At 55.4% G+C, this 23,000-nt stretch overlaps 2 protein-coding genes across 3 annotated transcripts; one reads left to right on the forward strand and one right to left on the reverse strand.

Moving 5' to 3' along the window:
- The first annotated feature begins 749 nt into the window (after positions 1-749).
- Positions 750-10,530, forward strand: Aplp1 (amyloid beta precursor like protein 1). Of its 2 annotated transcripts, none has more exons than XM_048369248.1 (17): positions 750-930; positions 1,898-2,041; positions 3,250-3,382; positions 3,587-3,699; positions 3,959-4,092; positions 4,181-4,365; positions 4,563-4,693; positions 5,092-5,166; positions 6,107-6,265; positions 6,348-6,476; positions 7,271-7,370; positions 8,391-8,498; positions 8,746-8,772; positions 9,167-9,237; positions 9,458-9,520; positions 9,858-10,001; positions 10,094-10,530. In XM_048369248.1, the coding sequence occupies exons 1-17, from the start codon at positions 808-810 to the stop codon at positions 10,190-10,192; spliced, it is 1,938 nt and encodes a 645-aa protein (XP_048225205.1). In that variant the 5' UTR covers positions 750-807; the 3' UTR covers positions 10,193-10,530. The 2 variants fall into 2 exon arrangements, with proteins under 2 accessions (XP_048225205.1, XP_048225206.1); XM_048369249.1 differs by having other exon boundaries at positions 8,749-8,772.
- A 3,642-nt stretch (positions 10,531-14,172) lies between these two features.
- Nfkbid (NFKB inhibitor delta) lies at positions 14,173-21,074 on the reverse strand. Its single transcript, XM_048329731.1, has 12 exons — positions 21,000-21,074; positions 20,278-20,378; positions 19,490-19,550; positions 18,973-19,187; positions 17,822-18,009; positions 17,625-17,730; positions 17,163-17,309; positions 16,993-17,044; positions 16,754-16,902; positions 15,946-16,062; positions 15,624-15,788; positions 14,173-14,795 (listed from the first exon to the last, which is right to left on the reverse strand). Exons 1-12 carry the CDS (start codon positions 21,004-21,006, stop codon positions 14,718-14,720), a joined length of 1,386 nt encoding a protein of 461 aa, XP_048185688.1. The 5' UTR covers positions 21,007-21,074; the 3' UTR covers positions 14,173-14,717.
- Between the last annotated feature and the right edge of the window lie 1,926 nt (positions 21,075-23,000).

The following is a 23,000-nucleotide window of genomic DNA, read 5'->3' on the forward strand; positions in this document are numbered from 1 at the left end:
GTCCCAGCTTTGGCACAGCCAAGTTCCCAAGGGAAAGACTGGAAATCCAATCCCTTCTCCTAATAGGGCCTTGGAGGGAGGGGAATCTCGTGCTGGTGGGCAGAGGGATGGATATCTGGGCGGGTCCTAGGGGGCACAGGAGCAGGTGACTCATATACTAAAGTTGGCCTCTCCATCCCTGCGCGCGCGCGCGCACACACACACAAACACACCAGGTCCTCAATGCCCTGTCTGCCATCCAGGCTTAGGTCTTAGCGTGGGAATGGGAGGCCCGGCATCTCCAAGAGGGGTGTGTGTGGGGGTGTGATGGAGTTGGGGGAGGGGGGTCCTGGCGCCCGTCCCGCCCACTCCCGCCCTCACCCCCTGGGTCCCTGAGGTGGGAAGGGGTGGGATGGAGTTGGAGAAGGGGGGGGGTCCTGGCGCGGGCCCCGCCCCCTCCCGTCCTCCCCCACCCCTGGGTCCCCGAGGTAGGGAGAGGTGGGACGGAGTTGGGGGAGGGGGTCAAGGCGCGGGCCCCGCCCCTCCCGCCCTCCCCCGGGGCGCCCGGGCCGCGGCTCTCTGCGCAGGGCTCCGCGCTATTGTCCCGGCGCGGGGCGGGGCCGGCGCGGGGCGGGGCGGCGCGGGGCGGGGCGGGGCCCGGCGGCCTCGGCGGCGGTGGCGGCGGCGGCGGCGCCGGGAGCTCCTGTCACCGCTGGGGCTGGGGCTGGGGCTGGGGCTGGGGCTGGGGCTGGGGCTGCGCCCGGACCGGGCCGGGGGAGGGGTGGAGAGGAGAGTGCTGGGGACGCGAGGGGAGGCGAGGGCCGGGACATGGGGCTCTGCAGCCCCGTGGATCGCGGCCGGGGCCCGCCGCCACCTTCACCTCTGTGGCTGTCGCTCTCGCTGCTCCTCCTGCGCGCGCAGCTGGCCGTCGGGAGCCCCGGCGGGGCCGAGGTGAGGCCCGGGGGGAGGAGGGGGATGGGGAAGGGGCGGGACCTGACCTTTGGACACCCCCGTCCTTCTTCTACCCTAGACGCGGACATGTCCAGGGGCAGAAAGCACAGGTGTTTTGTTTTTTTTTAATTATTATTTTTCAGCCAGATGTGTTATTTGTGAAATTACCCTCTTCCCCGAGATTTCGGGCCTCAGTTCTTCCATCATCGGTCAGTCCCAGCCCCTTCTTATCCTCTGCCACCTTAGGGATTGGCTTCCAGCCGCCCTCACCCCTCCAGACCCTCTCTCCAGATCCCAATCCCTCAACACCTGAACATAGGATCCCCCCCCAACCCCTGCCCTCTGCTCTCCTACACAATCAGCCTGGGTACGTGGATCCCCAAATCCAGACCCGCATCTTGCACCCTCTGCATCCCCAGTCCGGCCTCTAGAACCCAGTGACCCAGGCCTCCCAGCAGGATGGAGCTTTCCGGTCTGCGCAGGTGCAGGCCTGCCGGAGAACCAGACCCCTCCGCCTTGGGAGCCTGGTGGAGGGATGGAGGGAGGAAGAGGGGGTCGGAACACCTGGGTTCTGGGGCCTCTTCCCCCTCCCCCGCCTCCACCCCACGATTCAGATTTAACCCCTTCGTGGGGTGGGGGGGGGGAGTGCGACGGATCGGCTGCTCTGGGGGCGGAGGTGGAGCCTGTCTCCGCAGCAACAAGGCCGCAAGAAACCCCGGAGAGGAGGGAGGGAGAGAGGAAGAGAGGGAGGGGGACTCGGGCTGCCATAGCAACGGGAGAGCTGGGGCGCCCCCGCCTGAAAGGGATCTGTTTCCCCGGGAACCAGCCCTTTGCCCAGGACCTGGGAGGAAGGGGACTCTGGTACTGCCCTGCAGAGGTCTGAACACCTGGGGCCTTAGCGGGTACGGGAGCGGGTGATCCACCTGCCTCCCTGGGTCCTCCATGCCCCGTCGGCCTCCCCGCCCAGGCTCCAGGGTCTGCCCAGGTGGCTGGATTATGTGGGCACCTAACCCTCCACCGAGATCTGCGCACCGGCCGCTGGGAACCGGATTCTCAGCACTCGCAGCGCTGCCTCCGGGACCCCCAGCGCGCGCTGGAGTACTGCAGACAGGTGGGTGGGGCCCGGCCAGCGGGCCCAAGCGGGTGGGTGGGGCCCGGCCTGCGGGCGAGGTTGGGGGGGGGGCTGGCCAGCGGCTGAACGGGTCCCCAATGCGACGGGGTCACCTCTGAAAGAAGCTAGCCCAGCCTAGGGGAGGTGGAGGGGAGGGGAAGGGGGTGTGGCTCCAGGAGGGCCCCCTGCCCCCCCCCCCCGCTGAAACTATTTGGATAAACAAATCTGGGGAGATGGAAAGGGAAGCCCAGAAGTCTGCTAATCAAGATGATTGGTTCAGAGTGTGGGGAGGGTGAGCGGTAGTGGGGTAGTAAGGGGGCGTGGCCAGGGGAGAGGCGGGGCTAAGACAAAGGCTTGTGGGTCCGCGGGGGAGAGACTGGCTAGCTAGGAGGCGTGGCCGTGAGTGGCCAGAGAAAGGGGAGGAGCTTGAAGGAGGGTGATGGGGTCTGGGCAGGTAGGGGACCGGCGGCCTTAGAGAGGTTAGTTTATGGACAGGTAAAAGAGAGAGATACTGAACCGGAGACTGGCGTGTGGCTTAAGGGCAAAGAGCACACACGCCTAGGGAGCTGGAGGCCCTGTGTTTAAACCCCACCACTAGCCAGGCCCTGGCTGTAATCAAAGGCTGAGAAAAGAAGATTGAGGTTTGAAGCCAGCCAGAGCAGAAAAGTGTGAGACTTTCGTGTCCAATTAACTATTGAGAAGTTGTCATTGAGCCAGGCGCCAGTGGCTCACGCCTGTCATCCTAGCTACTCAGGAGGCTGAGATCTGAAGATGGCAGCTCAAAGCCAGCCCAGGCAGGAAAGTCTGTGAGACTCTTCAGACCATCCAAAAGTCGGAAGTGGCTCTGTGGCTCAAAGCCATACAGTGCTAGCTTGTACAAAAACAAAAAAGCTCAGGGTCAGTGCTCAGGCCCTGAGTTCAAGCCATATGACTGACAAAAAAAGCTGGAAGTGGATGTGTGGCTCAAGTTGGTAGGGCAACAGTCTGTATTGGACAAGATGAAGGAACTTTTGAGGGGGAGCTGAGAGAGGCAACGTGTCCAGAGAGTACCCAGGCTTAGATATCTAAGACTGGTTCAATGGGGAAGCAAGGCCCAAAGGGTGGGGAAGTTCTTAGGGATACAGGACCTAGGAAAGGGCACAGCCAGTGGAGAGAGATGGCTGGCAGGCAGGGGCAGGAGACTAATCCCCCCTCGCTGGTTTCTGCAGATGTATCCGGAGCTACACATTGCCCGTGTGGAGCAGGCTGAACAGGCTATCCCCATGGAAAGCTGGTGTGGGGGTGCCCGCGACGGCCGCTGTGCCCACCCCCACCCCCACGTTGTGCCCTTCCTCTGCCTGCGTGAGTCACAGACCGGGGGTGGGGACCCGAGACCAGGTTCTGAGTCTCTCTCCGTCTCTGGCCCTCACTTGAGGGCTGGGTAGCCTGCATTTCCGGTCAGGCAGAGACGCCATGAGGATAAGTTATTTGAATTCGGAGGAGGGCAGACGGGTAGCCTGTGGGTGCATCTCAATCTGGTACCTTCCACATACCCACATTCCCCAGCTGGTGAGTTTGTCAGCGAGGCCCTGCTAGTGCCAGAAGGCTGCCGGTTCCTGCACCAGGAGCGCATGGACCAGTGTGAGAGTTCAACCCGGAGACATCAAGAGGCCCAGGAGGTCAGAACCCTGGGCCACCCATCCCTGCATCCCCTCCATACGTCACAGACCCGAGCCCAAGCCCTTGGCCGCCTTCTTCACCAGAAAGCAGGAGTTGGGGCCAGCAACCCACTTTTCCCACTAAAATCTAGGAATTCCATCCCTCAGCCCTCTCCTCCCTGCCCCAACCAGAAAACCAGCCCAAGACCCAGATATCAGGCTCTCCATTTATCCCCTGCCTGCTTCACAATCCTGGCCTCTGGGCCTCTTCTTCCCGTAGGCCTGCACCTCCCAGGGCTTCATTCTGCACGGCTCCGGCATGCTTTTGCCCTGTGGTGCGGATCGGTTCCGAGGTGTGGAGTATGTCTGCTGCCCTCCTCCAGCCACCCCAGATCCATCTAGGACAGCAGTTGGGTGAGTGGGATGGGAACGCTCCACCCCACTCCCAAGGCACCGAGAGGTGAAGGATGGAGCTTACCTCCTGAGTCTTCTGCTTTCTCAGTGACCCTTCCACCCGGGCCTGGCCCCTGGGAGCCAGGCCAGAAGGGGGTGAGGATGAGGAAGAGGAGGAATCTCTCCTACAGCCGGTGGATGATTACTTTGTGGAGCCCCCGCAAGCGGAAGAGGAAGAGGAGGAAGAAAGAGCCCCGCCCCCAAGTTCCCATACCCTGGGACTGACCAGCAAAGGTGAGAGCAGTGGCAGCCACCTTCCTAGTCCTCATTCACCATCTCGGGGAGACCCAATGGAGGCGATGGAGGAGCCAGGAGTAGCTTTGAAAGCCTTTGATAAATGCAGAGGGACTGGGAGGTTTGGAGGCACTAGGAAGTGGAGAAACCCTTTGCTAGGTCCTCAGGGTTCTTCAGCCGGATCCTTGGTTCTGCAGTCACTCCCACCCCCAGGCCCACGGATGGTGTGGATGTGTACTTCGGCATGCCTGGGGAAGTCAGTGAGCACGAAGGCTTCCTGCGAGCCAAGATGGACTTGGAGGAGCGCAGAATGCGCCAGATCAATGAGGTATCGGCTCCTCCCCACCCCCAGGACCCAACCACAACCACAGAGCTCTTCAAATACCAAGAACACGTGGAGATTACCTCCAAAGGCTCACCCAGCCTCCTTCAACCCTAAAAGCCCTCAGTGCACCACTTCCAAAGATGACCAGGGACCCCGCCCCTACCCAGAGACCCATTGAGATGCCACCACATCCTATGGAACTTATGGTCCATGGCACTGTCCCCTTTAAATTCTTGTTGGATGTCCTCTCCTGGGGAGCCAAAAGTCAGTGATACTAAGATCCTCTAGCATTCTAGATCCTCCAGCATTTTCAGAATGATTGGATCACTCACTATGTGAATGGGGGGCAGGGCCAGGGACAGGAAATTCCTAGATCCAAAAGCTTCCCTTCCTCCTCTCAGGTGATGCGTGAGTGGGCCATGGCTGACAACCAATCCAAGAACCTGCCTAAAGCGGACAGGCAGGCCCTGAATGAGGTAGGCCAGCATCGCGAGTCCTTTCCACATCTACCGCTGCTGTCCGGTATACTCATTCTCTCAGCCTAGACTTGGCCCTGTCCGACACCATCCATTTCCACTCTTTCCTACTTTCCTTGGCCTTTCCAGGCCCTGCTCCTCTTGACCTGACATTACTCTTCTACAACTCAACCCCAGGTCCCAGACATTACTGCCACGGAGGCCTGCGTGAAGGCCCTGCCTTCTCTTGCAAGACTTGGTTCCCGTCATATTAACATTGATCCGTTCTGTTCCCAGATTGCTCCCACCCTAAGATCACCTCCCAGCAGGCATAGCCCTTGCTCCCACTTTACATGACCTCGGAAGCCCACCCCTTCCAGCCAAGACCCACTGAACCCCACCCCCACTTGCTCCATATCCCTGCCTTTCCAGACTTCCTTTAGCTCTAAATTTTCTCTTTTTGTGTGTGTTTGTGATGGTACTGGGGCTTAAACTCAGAGCCTGGCACTGTCCCTTAGCTTCTCTGCTCAAGGCTGGTGCTCTACTGCTTGAGCCACAACTCTACTTCCTGCTTTAGGGTAGCTAATTGGTGATAAGAGTCTCACAGAGCTGGTCTCCAGCTGAGATCTGAGGATCACGGTTCAAAGCCAGCCCAGGCAGGACAGCCTAGGAGATTCTTATCTCCAATGAACCACCAGAAAACGAGAAGTGGCTCAACGTGGTAGAGCACTAGCCTTGAAAGCTCAGGGACAGTGCCCAGGTCCTGAGTTGAAGCCCCATGACCGACCAAAAAAAAAAAAAAAAGTCTCACAGATGATCCTGCCCCAGAACTGGTTTCAAACCATGATTCTCAGATCTCAGCCTCCTGAGGTGCTGGGATTACAGGCGTGAGCCGCCAAGCTTCTGGACTCTTTCAACTCATTTTGACCTGGCTGACCCCTGTGCTCGCCCCCCTCACCAGCACTTCCAGTCCATCCTGCAGACCCTGGAGGAGCAGGTGTCCGGTGAGCGCCAGCGTCTGGTAGAGACCCATGCCACCCGGGTCATCGCCCTTATCAACGACCAGCGCCGTGCTGCCCTGGAGGGCTTTCTGGCAGCCCTTCAGGGGGATCCACCTCAGGTATGGCAGTGGTGGGGGACAGAGAACCGAAGGTGACGAGGGTCAGGGTAGGCCTCGGCAGCAGCACTGGTCCTTCCCACAGGCAGAGCGCGTGCTGGCGGCCCTGCGGCGCTACCTGCGAGCTGAGCAGAAGGAGCAGCGGCACACACTGCGCCACTACCAGCACGTGGCCGCTGTGGACCCCGAGAAGGCCCAGCAGATGCGCTTCCAGGTGCTCACACAGCTCCCGCCCCCCGCCCCCGCAGCCCAGAGAGGTCCTTTTCACCCCGCCCCTCGGGCCTCTCTTCTTCTGTTTTCTTTTTTTCTTTTTGTTAGTTGTGGGGCTTGAACTCTGGGGCTGGGCACTATCCCTGAGCTCTTCATCTCAAGGCTAGCTCTCTACCACCTGAGCCACAGCGCCACTTCCGGTTTTGTGGTGGTTCATTGGACATAAGAGTCTCACAAACTTTCCTGCCCGGCTGGCTTCAAACTATGATCCTCAGACCTCAGCCTCCTGAGTAGCTGGGATGACAGGTGTGAGCCACCAGTGCCCAGCTCCTTACTTTTTTTTTTTTTTTTTTTTTCCAGTCCTGGGGCTTGACTTCTGAGCCTGGGAGCTGTCCCTGAGCTCTTCAGCTCAAGGTTAGCACTCTACCTCTTGAGCTGCAGTGCCACTTCTGGTTTTCTGGTGGTTCATTGGAGATAAGAGTCTCATGGACTTTCCTGCCCAGGCTGGTTTTGAACCTGGATGCTCAGATCTCAGCCTCCTGAGTAGCTAGGATGACAGGCATGAGCCACTAGTGCCCAGCTTCTTCCTTCTCTTTATATCCTGTTTCTTCTGCACATTCTTTCTTCCTATGGCCCAGGTCCTGACCCTTTATATCCTGCCTCCTGTCTGTTGTATATATGGACTACTTTTCCTTGCAATCTCTTGGAATTCTCCCTTCATCTCCCTTCATCCTGCCTCAATTTCCTCTTCTCAGGCCCCCATGGTCCAGTACATCCTTTATTTTCTATTCTCCACAGGTGCAGACCCACCTGCAGGTAATTGAGGAAAGGATGAATCAAAGCCTGGGGCTGCTGGACCAGAACCCCCACCTCGCTCAGGAGCTGCGGCCCCAGATCCGTGAGTGCCATTTCCCCTAGGCCCCCATTCCACATCTCTGAGGGGAGACTTTGAACCCCAACCCTCAACACCTCCCCTTCCCCCACCATTTCAATGGTCTATCCTACGAAGCCCTAGAACTGTTCTAGGCTGAGCAATTCAACAGCCTTGTTTCTTTGTTGGTGATTGTGGCATCTGCACTGGGTTCAGCAGGGCGGTTCTCCCAGTGTGACCTTGAGAGTCGTCAAGTGTGCAGCTGTAATTAGCTGGCAGAATGTTTTGGAGGATGGGGGGATTCTGGTAAAGGTGTCTCTTTCCCTCTCCAGGTAGGGCCTCTCTTTCCATGGAGCCTCTTCATGTGATCTCCAGCAGAGTAGCTTTGAATTCAGGGCCTGGGCACTGTCATTAACTTTTTTGCTCCAGGCTGTTGCTCTACCACTTGAGCTACAGCTCCACTTCTGTCTTTTTGGTGGTTCATTGAAGAAAAGAATGTCATGCACGCTGCTGCAGGTGCTGGTTTTGAACCAGGATCCTCAGATCGCAGCCTCCTGAGTAGCTAGGATGACTAGCACCAGGTTTTATTGTTTGGTTGGGTATTTTGTTTGTTTTCAGTGCTCGGGATAGGACCTAGGGCCTTGCATGTACTAGGCAGGTGCTTTAACACTGAGCTACATCACCAGCTCCTCTAGGTCTTCTTAAGGCTTGGGCTTTGGTTCTGTTAATTAGAGCAAGTGACAAGATGAGCTTAGATTCCAGGGGAGGATCCAGGAAGCATGGCCTCACACAGCCTCCAGATCAATTGTGCCCACCTCCTAGGTGTTCCACACCTGAGTCCGAATCTGACACTTAAGGAAGCCAGACCCTCGATACTTCAACCTCCTGCTGCCCAGAGGGTGCCTTTCCCCACCTCCTCAGGTCACAGGGCTAACACCACAAAGGAGCTCTTTACCATTACACAAATAGGGCACTGTTCACTCACCCCACTTTGTGTGTGGACTCCCCATCCTCAGCCGCCCCTCCCCATATCCCCTCCCCTCGCAGAGGAACTTCTCCACTCTGAACATCTGGGCCCCAGTGAGTTGGAAGCCACTGTGCCTGGAAGCAGCAGCGAGGACAAGGACGGGCTGCAGCCATCGGATCCGAAGGACGGTGAGTGAGCCTAAAGTGAGACGATCCCAGACTTTGGGGGACAAGCCCCCAGTCTCATTCCTGATCTCCCCAAAGTCTACTGGTTATCAGAGCCCCCATAGTGAGTGGGAGAGGATAGAGAGAAATGTCAGGGTGTGTAGACCTCTGTGGCCCCTTCTTGATCCCAGGGGGGAGGTTTCTCTACTCTTCCCTTGACAGGGGTCTCTTCTCTCTATTCTTCCTCCCACCTTGTCCCTCCGGCTGCCAGCAGACACCCCCAGGCCCCTTCCAAAAGGTGAGTGTCAACCGGAGCAGACCCCAGCCAACTAAATCCCATGGAGTTCTAAACCCCAAATGAAGAAGGGTCCATATCTTGGGACCCCCAGGCTTCCTGGGGGGCGAACTCTGCCTCTGGACCCTCAAGAGTGAGATGGAGGGGCTGGGAATATGGCCTTGTGGCAAGAGTGCTTGCCTCGACTACATGAGGCCCTGGGTTCGATTCCTCAGCACCACATATACAGAAAATGGCCAGAAGTGGTGCTGTGGCTCAAGTGGCAGAGTGCTAGCCTTGAGCAAAAAAGAAGCCAGGGACAGTGCTCAGACCCTGAGTTTATGGCCTAGGACTGGCCAAAAAACAAAACAAAACAAAGAGTGAGATGGAACTTGGCTGGGGGGGGGGGTGTTGGTAGGGTCCACAGAACAAGATGCTCCATCCCCTGGGAAAGAGAAGATGCCCTCCTTGGAGCAAAATGAGCAGAAGGTAAGCATGTTGGGCCTGGAGGGGGGGAGTCCTTGAGAGAAAGTAAGAGGGGGGCAGCGCAGACTTCTGGCCCTGAAGGAGGGAGGTGCTATGGGTTTCTAAGCCCAAGGCTGGAGGACGTGGACTTCTGGGTCCTGGGAAAGAAGAGGGGACACCCTCCTGGCCTTACGGGGTGGCCAGGTCCTATGACTCTTCCTGTCCTTCCCCCCACACACACCAGGTCAATGCATCTGCCCCAAGGGGTTTTCCATTCCACTCTTCAGAGATTCAGAGAGATGAACTGGTAAGAATCATTTGGGGCGGGGGGGGGGGGAGCAGGGGGCAGCTGGGAATGTGGCTCAGTGTAGAGTGCTTGAAGTCCAGGGTTCAATTCCTCCATACCACATAAACAGAAAAAGGCAGAAGTGGTGCTGTGGCTCAAGTGGTAGAGCGCTAGCCTTGAGCAAAAAGAGGCTCAGGGACAGTGCTCAGGCCCTGAGTTCAAGCCCCAGGACTGGCAAAAAAAGAAGAAGAAGAAACATTTGGGAGACCTAAAGGGAGAGGTCAGAGGTTAGTCTGTCTAGGGAGGTCTCCTCAAAGCACACACAGCACCCCCACCCCCATCCTTGTCTTCCTCACAGGCACCAGCTGGCACAGGCGTGTCCCGCGAGGCTGTGTCTGGTCTGCTGATTGTGGGAGCAGGAGGAGGCTCCCTCATTGTGCTGTCCCTGCTGCTTCTACGCAGGAAGAAGCCCTATGGGACCATCAGCCATGGGGTGGTGGAGGTGAGGAGAGGGGAGGTGGTGTGGGCATGGGTCGACCACCAGGTCTGGGAGCTCAAAACATGACACCCCTCCTCCCCAACCCTCTGCTGTAGGTCGACCCCATGCTAACCCTGGAGGAACAGCAGCTTCGAGCACTGCAGCAACATGGCTATGAAAATCCTACCTATCGCTTCCTGGAAGAACGACCCTGAACCCTCCCCCTTGCCGCTGCCAGCTGATCCCAGAGCACCCCTCTAGGGCCCCCCCCTCCAGCTTAGGGGTGGGGGAGGGAGGTCTTGACAAGTTCATTCTCCTTCCCCCTTTCCCAATTCCAAAATTCCATCCCTAAAAACAAACAAAAATCCCCAGGAATCCCCAGCTGCTGCCCTTTCCCCCTTGGGACAACACCACCCTCACCTTAATTTATTTTGTAAATTAATTTATTGCTTCTTAAGGTGACCACTGCCTTGGTCCCAGTGTCTGTGGCCTCCCTGAACTTCCTCTTCCCACGTTTTTTCCAACTAACATCCCAATAAAGTCCTCTTCCCTCACTAGACCATCCTGTGTCTCTCTGGGAGGATCGGGATGTAAGCACAACTGCTTGTGCAGTTGCTCATCTCTGCCCCTCCCCGCCTCCTTTACATCTCTGGCTGGTCCACGGCCCTTTAAGTGTGGGCGGAGCGGCGCTTTGTGAGGGGCGTGGCCCTGGCTGGACTTTCTGCGCCTGCGCGGGAGCTTTCTGTGGTACTGAACGGGGCCGAGGCTCCCACGTGTGTCTGCCAGCCCCTCTAGTCGGTGGGCGATAGCACCTTCACGTGTCCAGCTGTGTGGCCTTAGGGGTTAACCCTCTCCAGAGGCTGCTGCCTGCCACAAGGTAAGTTATTAGGAGAACTAGGAGGGCTGGGGTGGGCCCATGGAAATGGAGCTCTCATCTGACCCTAGCTATGTAGATTAGAAGATGGAGGCTGAGAGAAGTTACAGGTTGCCGCTGGGTACAGGTGGGAACTAGGAATTCAACCCAGGAAGCCTGGATCCCAGCATATGTATGCTTGGCCATTTTGCTAACCTGTTGCCTAATTCACTATCCCATACAGAATTGAACTTGTGCACTGCGGGCCAGGTGTGGTGATGCATGACTGTAATCCACCCCCTCCGCCTCTGGAGGCAGAGGGGAGGAGGTCTCAGTTTCAAGGCCAGCCTGGAACACATAGGGAGAGACTGTGTCCAAAAAAAGAAAAAAGAGGGTTTGGGAATGTGGCTTAGTGGTAGAGTGCTTGCCTAGCATGCATGAAGCCCTGGGTTCCATTCCTCAGTACCACATAAGCAGAAAAGGCTGGAAGTGGTGCTGTGGCTCAAGTGGTAGAGCGCTAGCCTTGAGCAAAAAGAAGCCAGGAACAGTGCTTGGGCCCTAAGTCCCAAGCCCCAGGACTGGCAAAAAAAAAAAAAAGAAAAAAGAAAAGAGACAAAACTATATTCTGTAAACCACTGTACAACGGGGTGGGGGGGAGGGAATTGAGGAGGGGGGAAGGTTGGAGAAAAATGAGGGAGGAGGTAACAAGTTTGATAAGAAATTACTCACTGCCTTACTATGAAACTGTAATCCCTCTGTACATCACTTTGACAATAAGTAAATCAGTTTTTTGTTGTTGTTGTTGTTTTTATGCTAGTCCTGGGCCTTGAACTCAGGGCCTGAGCACTGTCCCTGGCTTCTTTTTGCTCAAGGCTAGCACTCTGCCACTTGAGCCACAGCGCCACTTCTGGCCATTTTCTGTATATGTGGTGCTGGGGAATCGAACCCAGGGCCTCATGTATATGAGGCAGGCACTCTTGCCACTAGGCCATATCCCCAGCCCTTAAATCAGTTTTAAAAAGAAAAAAGAACTGGGTACTGGTGGCTCACAACTGTAACCCTAGCTACTCAAGAGGCCGAAATCTCAGGATTGCAGTTCAAAGCCAGCCTAGACAGAAAAGTCTGTGAGATTCATCTCTAATAAACTACTCAGAAAAAGCCAGAAGTGGTGCTATGGCTCAAAGTGGTAGTGTGTTAGCCTTGAGCAAAAGAAGTTCAGGAACAGAGCCTAGGCCCTGAGTTCAAGCTCCAGGACCTGCCAAAACAAAAATAATAATGATGGGTTGGGAATATGGCCTAGTGGTAAAGTGCTTGCCTGGTATGCATGAAGCCCTGGGTTTGATTCCTCAACACCACATATATAGAAAAAGCCAGAAGTGGCACTGTGGCTAAAGTGGTAGAGTGCTAGCCCTGAGCAAAAAGAAGCCAGGGACAGTGCTCAGGCCCTCAGTCCAAGCCCCAGGATTGGCAAAATAATAATAATGATGATGATGATTAAATACTTTTTTTTTTGTCAGTCCTGCTGCTTGGAACTCAGGGCCTGAGCAATGTCCCTGGCTTCTTTTTGCTCAGGGCTAACGCTCTACCTCTTGAGCCATGGCACCACTTCCAGCCTTTTCTGTTTATGTGATGCTGAGGAATGCAACCCAGGGCTTCATGCATGCTAGGCAAGCACTCTGCTGCTAAGCCACATTCCCAGCCCAAATAAATTTTAAAATTTGAAAAGAAAAAGAAGTGAATTGCCATTGGCTTTTTTCTGTAACCCTACTTATTCAGGAGGCTGTGATCTAAGAATCACAGCTCAAAGCCAGCCTGAACAGGAAAGTCCATGGTTCTTATCCAATTTAACTACCAAAAAGCCAGAAGTGGCTCAAGCGGTAGAGCACTAGCCTGGAGTGAAAAAGCTGAGGGACAGTGTCCAGGCCCTGAACTCAAGCTCCAGTTCCTCACACAAATAGATAAATAAAAGCCCTTCACATTTCCAGCCGATACTTAACATTCACTTTCTAGACACTGTAGATTTGCCCCTTAAAGAAAAAGTCACAAGGAGCCAGCAGATGGCAGTATCTTGCCACAGTCTAATGAAACTGAATCACAATTTTCCAACAGATGGCTGGGGAGGGAGTGCTGGATTTCTAGTTCTCCCAAAGGGCCCATGAGCTGGCAAAAGCTCTTCATAATATACCCGTGTAAACACAGGTTGTGTATAGAAAACACACACCTGGAGGGCGTAAGATGCTTTATAATACAAGCCGGGATGATGCAAACAGTTCTCAGAACAGCTGGCATTGTGAGAATTGATTCTATTTTCCATTGTCCTGAGCCTTGCAGGAGCCTCACAGGTTAGAGGAAAGCTACCTTTGTGCTTCCGTGCCTGTGAGCTAGCTACAGACTAACAGGTAAGGAGTTCCCAGCTAGAAATGAGGCACTATTTTTCTCAATCAAGTCAGTGTGTGATTCCTTAATGAAGTACTCCTTAATGAATGCAGTGACTGAGTAATGAACTATTGCCACTTCAACTAGAATCATGTGTTTTTGAATGTTGTTACTGGACTGGGAATGTGGCCTAGTCTTAAGAGTGCTTGCCTAGCATGTATGAAGCCCTGGGTTCGATTCCTCAGCACCACATAAACAGAAAAAGCAAGAAGTGGTGCTGTGACTCAAGTGGTAGAGTGCTAGCCTTGAGCAAAAAGAAGCCAGGGACAGTGCTCAGGCCCTGAGTTCAAGCCCCAGTACTGACAAAAATAAATAAATGAACAAACAAGTAAATAAATGCTGTTATTACTGAAACATTACTTTGCCATTGTTTGATACCCTTGTACTCCCAATTGTTCTTTTTAACCTCCGGCCTCTTGAGCTAGCTTAGCTTTTTCATTCATGACAGGCTTTCCTTAACACTTGAATCCTGCCTCTAGTTGTAGTTTGTTGCTCCTTCATTGGAGATAAGTCTCCAGAACTTTCCGGCCCAGGGTAGCTTGGAACCACGATCCTCAGATCTTAGCCTCCTGAGGAGCTACAATCACAGCTGTGAGCCACTGGGGCCCGGCTCACTCTCTGGCTTTCCAGGCTTGTCCTGTTTCACACATGGCAGTGAGTCTGAAAATAGCCACAACAGGAAGGCAGCCATCTGCCAACCCAGAAAAGGCCCAGAGAAGACAGAAGGCTCTGTGAGTCCCTTGCTCTTGAACTTCCTAGCCTGTAGTACTGTGAGAAGCAAAATTCCACAAGAGTTGGCTACAAGGAGGGTCCCCAGTGTCAGCTACAGGCACCATCCAAGCCACATGTGGCATCCTGCAGCCACCTCCCACAACCAACACCCCAGAGACAAGGCAACAACAAGGCTGGCACACACTAAGTTTAATAGGGAGCCTCAGGATCCGTCAGCAGCGGACTTGCCAGGGTCTCTGCACTGTGGGACAGGGACTCCCCTAGCTCTGCATGGGACAGCGCAGGACCCAATGGATCCTCCTTTTAAGGTCTAGGCGCCTCAGGGGCGTGGGTCTAGGGCCATCAGAAGAAACCCACGGGGTTAGAATCATGACTCCCTGAGTTCCAGGAAAAGGGGCTTATAATTAGGGTGTCTGGATGTGAAGGGCTGAGTTAGGGTGAGAATCTTGAAGGATCCAGGGAGGTGGAAGATGGTAGGGTGTTTCACAGAAACAATCAAGGGGCCTCGATTTCACAGAAATCATTAAAAAAAGAAAATGACCTTTGTGGGAGAAGGAGGTATCACACCACCCCAAATATTGGGGGCTGTTCACCCCCCCAGCAGCCATTTGGGGATTTTAATGTAAGACCCCAATGGCAAGACGCTCCACATACATCATCACAGATCTGCAACATTGGCATACTCTGGCTGTCCCGTGGGACGGTGGGGACTGGAAAAATCAGTCCAGGTTCTGGATTGGAGTCCTGGGAGGACAAACCTGGGGGGCCACACGGCTCCTCTTCAACAGCTGCCGGAGCTGTGGACAAACGAGGCGAGGTGAGAAGAGCAGGGAAATGAAGGAGTTTGCTGCACAAGGTTAGACACTGACTCGTGGAAGCTCAGTCAAAATCGGAGGTTGGGTCTGGGTGCTGTAGCTCAAGCCTATAATCCCAGCTACTCCAGAGCCAGAAATGAGGACAATGGCAATTCAAGTACAAGCTCTGGATAGATACATGATCGAGACTCCAATCTCAACCACCAAGCGGGTGTGGTGGTGCATGCCTGTCATCCCACCTGCATAGAGGTAGGGGCATGAACTGGGGGTCAGCCCAGGTGAGACCCTACCTGAGAATTAACTACAGCAATGGATGCCTAGCTCAAGTGGTTGAGCATCTGTGCTCACTACTCAGTGCAAGGCCCCGAGTTCAAACCCCAGAACTGCAAATAAACAAATAAATAAATAAATAAATAAGAGGCCAAGTGTTGATGGCTCACGCCTCTAATCCTGGCTACACAGGAATCTGAGATCTGAGGATCACAGTTTGAAGCTGGACAGGCAGGAAAGTCCATGAGACTCTATGTCCAATTAATTATTTAAAAAAAAAAGTTGGAAATGGAGTTGTGGCTCAAGTGGTAGAATACCCCTCGAGTGAAAAAGCTCAGAGACAGTGCCTAGGCGCTGAATTCAAGTCCCAGGACTGACACTTTAAAAAAATAAAATCTAGGATTAGAGGCAAAGATATGAGTTTGAGAATGCTGAGATTGAGTCAGGAGTTGGGGTCAAATCAAATGTGTCCCTCCCCCGCCCCCCACGCTTAACCCAGAGGCCACGCACGCCCTCGCTCCTCGGAGGCGCGATGCTCACCCCCTCAAGGCCCGGGCCAGACCGCAGCAGGTGGATAGGCTGCTCGTTCTCCAGGTTGCGCAGTGTTGGGTCAGCACCAGCTGCCAACAGGTGCCGCACAATGGCCTCCTGGGGAGGCCCAGGGGGCAGGGCGGCCGCCATGTGGAGGGCTGTGTTCCCATGGGCCTGAAACAACGGTCATGGTGCTGCTGGGGCCTCCCTCCTGCCCCCTGCCTCTGCCACCTCCCCACCACCCCCCACACGCCGCATCCTCCCCTGTGCCCAGCCCCGCTGCCCTAGGCTCCCCCATCTCCCACCATCTGCCCACCCCTGCCAGGCCCACCTTCATGTTGACAAAGGCTTGTAGGTCTGCCCTTGGCAGCGCCAGTAGCAGCTGAACCAAGGTGGGGTTGGCAGCCTGCACAGCCAGGTGCAGAGCAGTCTTGTTGCTCTTGATCTCCTGTGGGGACAGGTGGTGGGTCAGGAGGGTCCTGCTCTCAAGAAGCTAGGACCAAGCTGGTGGCTCACCCCTGTAACCCCTACCTCCTCAGGAGGTTGAGATCTGAGGATCCGAGGTCAAAGCCAGCCAGAATAGGAAAGTCCCTGAGACTCTTATCTCCAATTAACCAGCAAAAAGTGTATGGGTGCCAGGGGCCCACGCCTGTCATCCCAGCTACTCAGGAGGCTGGGATCTTGACAGTCACAGTTCCAAGCCAGCCTGGGCAGAATAATCCTTGGGACTCTTATCTCCTATGAACCACCAAAACAAAAAATAAAGGTGGAAATGGAGCTGTGGCTCAAGTGGTAGAGCACAAAAACTCAGGGACAGTGCCCCGAGTTCAAGCCTTAGGACTAGCAAAAAAAAAAAAGAGTTGCAAGTGGAGGTGTGGCTCAAGTGATAGAGGATGAGCCTTGAAGAAAAACAAACAAACCTAAGGGACAGTCTCAAGTCCTAAATTCACACCCCAATAAGGACACACACACACACACACACACACACACACACACCCCTCTACAAAACTCAGTGCCTGCTGAATTGAACCTAAGGTCAATAATACTGTTCCAGGCTGACAGACACTGATCAGAGAAGACAGTAACATGCTGAAAGCCACACAGCTAGGAAGGAGCAAGGTCAGCTCCCACAGCCTCACCTGGCTGGCATGGTTGGCACCCACGTGAAGCAACATCTGGACACAGGTCAACCTGTCTCGGGCCTGGGCACTCAGCATCCGAGGGCAGAGGCTGGGTGGGCGCATAGCAGCATTCAGAGCCAGGACAGCTGTGTGGAGGGGGGTGAGGCCTGTGGAGTGGAGAGAGTGAGGGGCTTCCTGGGGATTCCCCACTCTGCCCCGCCTGCCTGCCACACCAGCCCTGGCCAGGCCCCGCGTACCCTCAAAATCTCTGGCTTCCAGATCCACCTGCACGCCTGACTTGAACACAGCCTGGGAGGGGCAAAGAGGACAAGAAAATGTCCTGTCACAGTACCGCCCAAATATCTGGTCCTGGAAGCCACAGTCCGGGCAACCCGTCCGCCCCAGTCTGCCTGCCCACTGCGCATACCGAAAGGACTCCTGGGAGTCCATAGGTAGCAGCCACATGCAGGACAGAGCGGCCCTGGTGGTCAGTAGCATTGGGCCCGGCTCCCAAGTTCAGAAGATCCTCCACAATCAGAGGCTGGTTGGCGGCGGCAGCCACAAGGAGAGGAGTCTGCAGGGGACAGAAAATGTCAGCCTTCCCTAGCCTACTCAGGAGGCTGGGATCTGAGGATCGAGGTTCGAAGCCAGCCTGGGCAAGAAAGTCCAGGAGACATTATCTTCAATGAACCACTTCAATGAAGTGGAGGCGTGGCTCTCAAGGAAGAGAGCCTTGAGTAGAAAAAGCTAAGGGACAGTGCCCAGGCCCTGAGTTCAAGCCCCAGTGCTAGCACAAAGGAAAATGTCAGCCTACAGAACCCCCCCCCCACCTCTCTGAACCCCGGGAATCTGGGCTCAGGAGTTGAGGGGTCCAGGCCCTCAGCCTCACCTTGCCCTTATGTTCTTGGATGTCGAGGTGTCTGTACATCTGGAGAATTTCCGCCGCAGCATAGGCCGCCCAGCGCAGGCCCCGAGCAGCAAACAGGTGCAGGAGCCTGGGGGGCGGGGGAAAGAGAGCTGTGAGAACCCATCCTGGCCGAGCCCAGAGTCTGCAGCTTGCCCACATTTCCCCACCTATAGACTCACGTGTCTCCCTCCTCATCCTGAGCCAGCAGCTGCTCGGGTCCCAAAGCCAGTAGGTGAGCTCGCGCAGTGTCCAGGGAGGGTCCAGTGCAAGGGGGCAGCTGTGGGGGTCCCGAGGGGAGCCCAGACACTCGCCAGGACCCGCCCTGAGGCAGGGAAGGCTCTGCATAGAGCCGAGAATCCAAGGGGTCCTGACAGATGCAAGTAGAGGGGAGAGAGATCATCGACTAAGAGCTCTCCCTTCCCAGCCCAGCAAGCACACACGAATGAATACACAAACCCAGGCCAAGGGTTGGGGATCTGGGAGGTCCCCATCTGAGCCAAGGGATTTGGAAGTTATGGGCTTCAGTTTTGTCCATCTGAGGGATGGGATCTTTTTCAGTGTATGTGCTAGTGTTAGAACTTGAACTCAGGGTCTGGACCCTATTTGCTCAAGGCTGATGCTCTACCACTTGAGCCATCCTTCCACTTCTAGCTTTTTGGTGACTCATTGGAGATAAGGGCCTCATGGACTTTCCTGCCCTGGGCTGGTTTGAACTTTGATCCTTGAGTAGCTAGGATTACAGGCATGAGCCACCAGTGCCTAGTTAGGATTGAGATCTTAACCCAGCCTGGAATCTCAGAATACTGCATAAGAACCATGGGGGCTTTTTTTTTTTGGCCAGTCCTGGGCCTTGGACTCAGGGCCTGAGCACTGTCCCTGGCTTCCTTTTGCTCAAGGCTAGCACTCTGCCACTTGAGCCACAGCGCCACTTCTGGCCGTTTTCTGTATATGTGGTGCTGGGGAATTGAACCCAGGGCCTCCTGTATACGAGGCAAGCTCTCTTGCCACTAGGCCATATCCCCAGCCCCCTTTTTTTTTTTTTTTTAATCAGTCGTGGGGCTTGAGCTCAGGGTCTGGGCGCTGTCTCTGAACTCTTTTGCTCAAGGCTAGCACTCTACCACTTTTGAGCCACAGCTCCACTTCTAGTTTTCTGGTGGTTCATTGGAGATAAGAGTCCCCCAAACTTTCCTGCCTGGGCTGACTTTGAACCCAGACCCTCAGATCTCAGTCTCTTGAGTAGCTAGGATTACGGGTACAAGCCACTGGTGTCTGGCAAGTCAATGGAGAGTTTCTAGAAGCCCTCCAACAGCCTGTCCCCACTGTGTCTCACCTCCATCCCCAGGGGAACTGGGCCTGGCCTTGCTGGGTCGGAGGGTGGGTAGAAATCAGACATCAGGAAACTGTCAGAAGCAGAGTAAGAGCAGGAGCTGTCTGTGTAGGCACCGTGCATGGCGGTGGTGTCCCAGACTGGAAAGCTTGGAGGCGGGGCCAGGCTGCTGATTCCAGAAGCCATAGTCTCCTGGGAGGCTGGGAAGTGAGAATGGCCTGTGTGGAAGAGGAGGGGTGAAGACAAGCCTCCTTACCACAGCTATTAAGGCTGGCGCTCTACCACGTGAGGCAGAGCTCCACATCTAGCTTTTTGGTGGTTCATTGGAAAGAAGAGTCTCATGGACTTTTCTGCCCCCTCTAGCTTCGAACCATGATCCTCAGATCTCAGCCTCCTGAGTAGCTAGGATGACAGGTGTGAGCCACCAGATCCTTGCTCTCCCTCTCCCAAATTCTGAGTTGAGATGTTTTAAGTGCTTGGGGCTGGGAGCTGAGGAAAATAGGTGAATTTTCAGACTTACCAGCCTCAGCTTCATTCACCGAAGGGGTCAGGGGCTGGGCCAGGGGAGGGGAGAAATGTCCCTATAGACATAAGCAAAAAGAACCAAGGTTATTCATGCATCTGGAAGATTCCTCCAAATCCACTGCCCAGCTATGGGACACCAGAGTCAGTAGCCCCAAGGGTCCCCTGCACCAATTTTTGTTTTTGTTGTTGTTGTTAAATTGTTTTTATTATTAGCATGCATTCATTATATAAGATAATGGGTTTCACTGTAATATTTTCATAAATTCATTTAATGTATTCTGATATTTACCCCATTACCCTCTCTTTACTTCCTCTCTTCTCTTCTTTTTTTTTTTTTAATTTTTATTGACAAGGTGTTACATAAAAAGGCCGTGAAAACATTTCTTGTGATATCTTATACCCTCATTTTTCTTTCCCTTCCCTAGATCAGGTAAGCATATATACAATATCTAGTGTACCAAAAATCATGTACAAAAAAAAAAATCATGTACAGTAACCACGTAGGGTACGCCACAGGAAATTCATCTAGAACTTTAAAAATAATGTCAACAATAGAATCCTCCTGTGTCCTTCTCTTGGAGTTGTTTTTGCTTATCCTCGTCTAATATGATCATATGTACATAGCTGTTGAGCTATTGTGATTCACTGATGGGTTTATTCTAGACCTTTTTATGTTTAGTAGTTGTTTGGTTTTAGGCACATAATGTAAAGCCGCTGACCCAAACATGTCCAGCACCAGGTTTTAGGAGAATTATTGCTTATGGCTTTTCCCCTGAACCTCACCTGTACCCCACCAGCATCAGGCTGCTGCTGGCGACGCCTCTGTTCTTCCAGAAGCTTCTTTACAGTCTGGGTTGGGCAATGGTTGCGTTCATTCCGATTCACTGGGGGCGGGGAGGGGGGAAGGAAGGAAGTCATCAGAGGTCCTTTAAGTCACCCAAAGTAGAGGAAATGGGGGAGCAAGCGGAGGTGGGAGCCTTTCTTGCTCTCCTGCATGGAAAAAGTCATACATCAATACTGCCTAAGAACCCCAAAACCAATAGCCAGATTCTAAGAGCCGGGCCGCCTCTGAATTTTCCTTCCCTTGGCGACCTAACTTTCCACCAGTCTGATGGAAACTGAGGAAGTGAGGCGGGGAGGGCGGGGCGCCGGCGCCTCTGCAGCAGCCTGCCGCCCAGCCTCCTCCCACAGTGCTCTCAGTCCCGATTTCAGGGGTGTTGGGGTGCACGGGAAGAGATCTGAAGACATCTACCCCGGGTCTTACCATCTCTGGGCTCAAGGTCTCTCTGGACCTGGCAGCTGACCAGCCATGTGTTCAAGTCCCAACCTCTCCAGGAGCTCATCAAAGATCCAGGGGTGCAGAACCCCACTCCCCTCCCCCCCTCCACTCTCCAGATTCGGGAGCCCAGGACCCCTCCGGTAGATACAGCAGCCTCATGCCCCAGGGCCGGAAGACACCTCAGCCCCCCGCGAGTCCAGGTTCTCGCCTCCCCCTTCCCACGGACCCAGCATCAGCGTCGCACCGATGGCTCCCCATCCGCACCCACAAACTCTCTCAGTCTTTGGAGCCTGGCTTCCGGTCAAGAAGGGGTTAAGCGTGGAGGGCGGGAGCTGACGCAGGGGAACCCGCAACGCGCTGGCGTCACGGCGCGCGCGCGCTCACGCAAGGGAATCTTCCACGTCCTGCTTCCGCTCGCAGCCCCGCCCCGCCCCGCCCCGCCCGCTGCAGGTGTCGCGCTGTGGGGCGGCGCGCGCAGCTCGAGCGTGGCGCGCGTGGAACCCCCGCAGGCGGGGGAATTCCCGCGTCTCCCGGGCACGTCAATCTCGGCGGGGAGGGGGCGTGTCCTGGGAAGTCCCCGGGCTCGGGACCCTCGGGGTCGGGCCGCAGGCGCTAGGCACCCTGGGAAGGCGCCCCGGGTCGTCCAGATTCCAGGTCCCCGGGGCCCGGGCGCCCAGGATTCCCCCCCCCGCCCCCCCCCCCCCGCTGCTCGGTCCCGACCTGGACGGGGTGGGACGGGAGTCGGGGGCTCGGCACCCCCCGCAAAATAGTAGGGTACCCCCACCTTCAGACCCCGCTTGGGGCTCCAGTGCTGTCTCACTGGGACCCCCAAGCCCGACGCCCCGCCTGTCATTGGCTGTGCGGACGGACGGGGCGGGAGCCGGGCCCGGGGCCCACGCCCCGCATCCCCGCTGCTGCGGGAGGCCCAGGGCTGGAGGATCGAGGTTCGAAGCCAGCTCGGGCGGGAAAACCCGTGGGGTTCTTAGCCCCCAACGAACCATCTAGAACCCGGCTGACGCCTGTCACCCGGCCACTCCGGGAGGCTGAGCTCTGAGGACCGTGGTTCGCAGCCAGCCCCGAGCGGAGTGTGAGGAGACTCACTCACCTCCAAAGTAACCGCCCCAGGAAAGCCAGGCGTGGGGCGCTGGCCCTGGGTGAGCGGATGCTCAAGACGGGGCCCGGGCCCTCAGCGAGCCCCAAGATTGCTCCCCCCCAACCCATCAACAGGCGTTAAGTGAAGCGCGGCCCCTCTCCCGCCCCGCCGCTTACCACGGGGGTTCCTGGGCGCGGACTGCGGGCCCCCAGGGCCGCGGGGCCCCCGGCGCTGCGCCAGCCTCCTTGCTGCCTCCCCACCCCGGCCCCCGCAGAGCCGCCTGGCCGCGCCACCAATCTGGGGGTTCGGGTTGCCCCGCCACGAGTTTTTAAAATGCGGCCGTGGCCCCGCCCGCCCATGGGCCACGCTCCGCCCGCAGCCTGGGAGTCCCCGGCGCCCCGGCAAACTGACGGGCGGGGCCCCCGAAAGAGGAAGTGGGGCGGGCGTGGGGGGTCCCGCGCTTTGGTTTTAGGGACCTAAGAGACTTTGTCCTAAGAGAGGGGCGTGGGGCTGATGGCCTTGAGTAAGGGAGGTGCCGCAGGGAAACTGGGGTCCTAGGAGGAAGAAGGGGACCCCGGGTCTGGCCCCGGGCCTCCAGGGAGGGGTCTCTAGGCTCAAAAGCAAGGAAGGTGCAATAGCAGGTTCAGAACTCCCGCCACAACACAAATCTTCTTTTCTTTCTTTCTTTTTAGTTAATCCCTCTATTTGGAGAACCTTTTTATATTATTATTACTATTATTATTATTATTATTATTATTATTATTATTGCTTGTCCTAGAGCTTGAACTCTTGAACTCTTGACAGGATGCTGTGCCTGAGCTTTTGTGCTCAAGACTAGCTCATTACCACTTGAGCCATAGCTCCGTTTCTGGCTTTTTGTGATTAATGAGAGATAAGAATCCATCCTGGCTTCTATCTGCAATCCTCATATCTCAGCCTCCTGAATAGCTAGGATTGCTGGGGTGAGCCACTGGTACCTAAATGGCCTTTTCTTTTCTTTCCTTTTCTTTCTTTCTTTTTTTTTTTTTTATACCAGTCCTGGGGCTTGAACTCAAGGCATGGGTATTATCTCTGACCTTCTTTTGCTCAAGGCTAGCACTCTACCATTTGAGCCACAGATCCACTTCTAGCTTT

The sequence above is a fragment of the Perognathus longimembris genome, chromosome 20 (assembly GCF_023159225.1).
Source record: "Perognathus longimembris pacificus isolate PPM17 chromosome 20, ASM2315922v1, whole genome shotgun sequence".
Classification (NCBI taxonomy): Eukaryota; Metazoa; Chordata; class Mammalia; order Rodentia; family Heteromyidae; genus Perognathus; species Perognathus longimembris.

Coding starts and splice junctions, on each gene's coding strand:
- Aplp1 (XM_048369248.1), top strand. CDS start 808: ATGGGGCTCTGCAGCCCCGTGGATCGCGGCCGGGGCCCGCCGCCACCT. Junction 7,371..8,390: donor GGAGCTGCGGCCCCAGATCC/GTGAGTGCCATT, acceptor CTCCCCTCGCAG/AGGAACTTCTCCACTCTGAA. Junction 9,521..9,857: donor AGATTCAGAGAGATGAACTG/GTAAGAATCATT, acceptor TCTTCCTCACAG/GCACCAGCTGGCACAGGCGT.
- Nfkbid (XM_048329731.1), bottom strand. Junction 19,551..20,277: donor CTGATGCTGGTGGGGTACAG/GTGAGGTTCAGG, acceptor TTATGTCTATAG/GGACATTTCTCCCCTCCCCT. Junction 16,063..16,753: donor GTGCCAACCATGCCAGCCAG/GTGAGGCTGTGG, acceptor CTGTCCCCACAG/GAGATCAAGAGCAACAAGAC.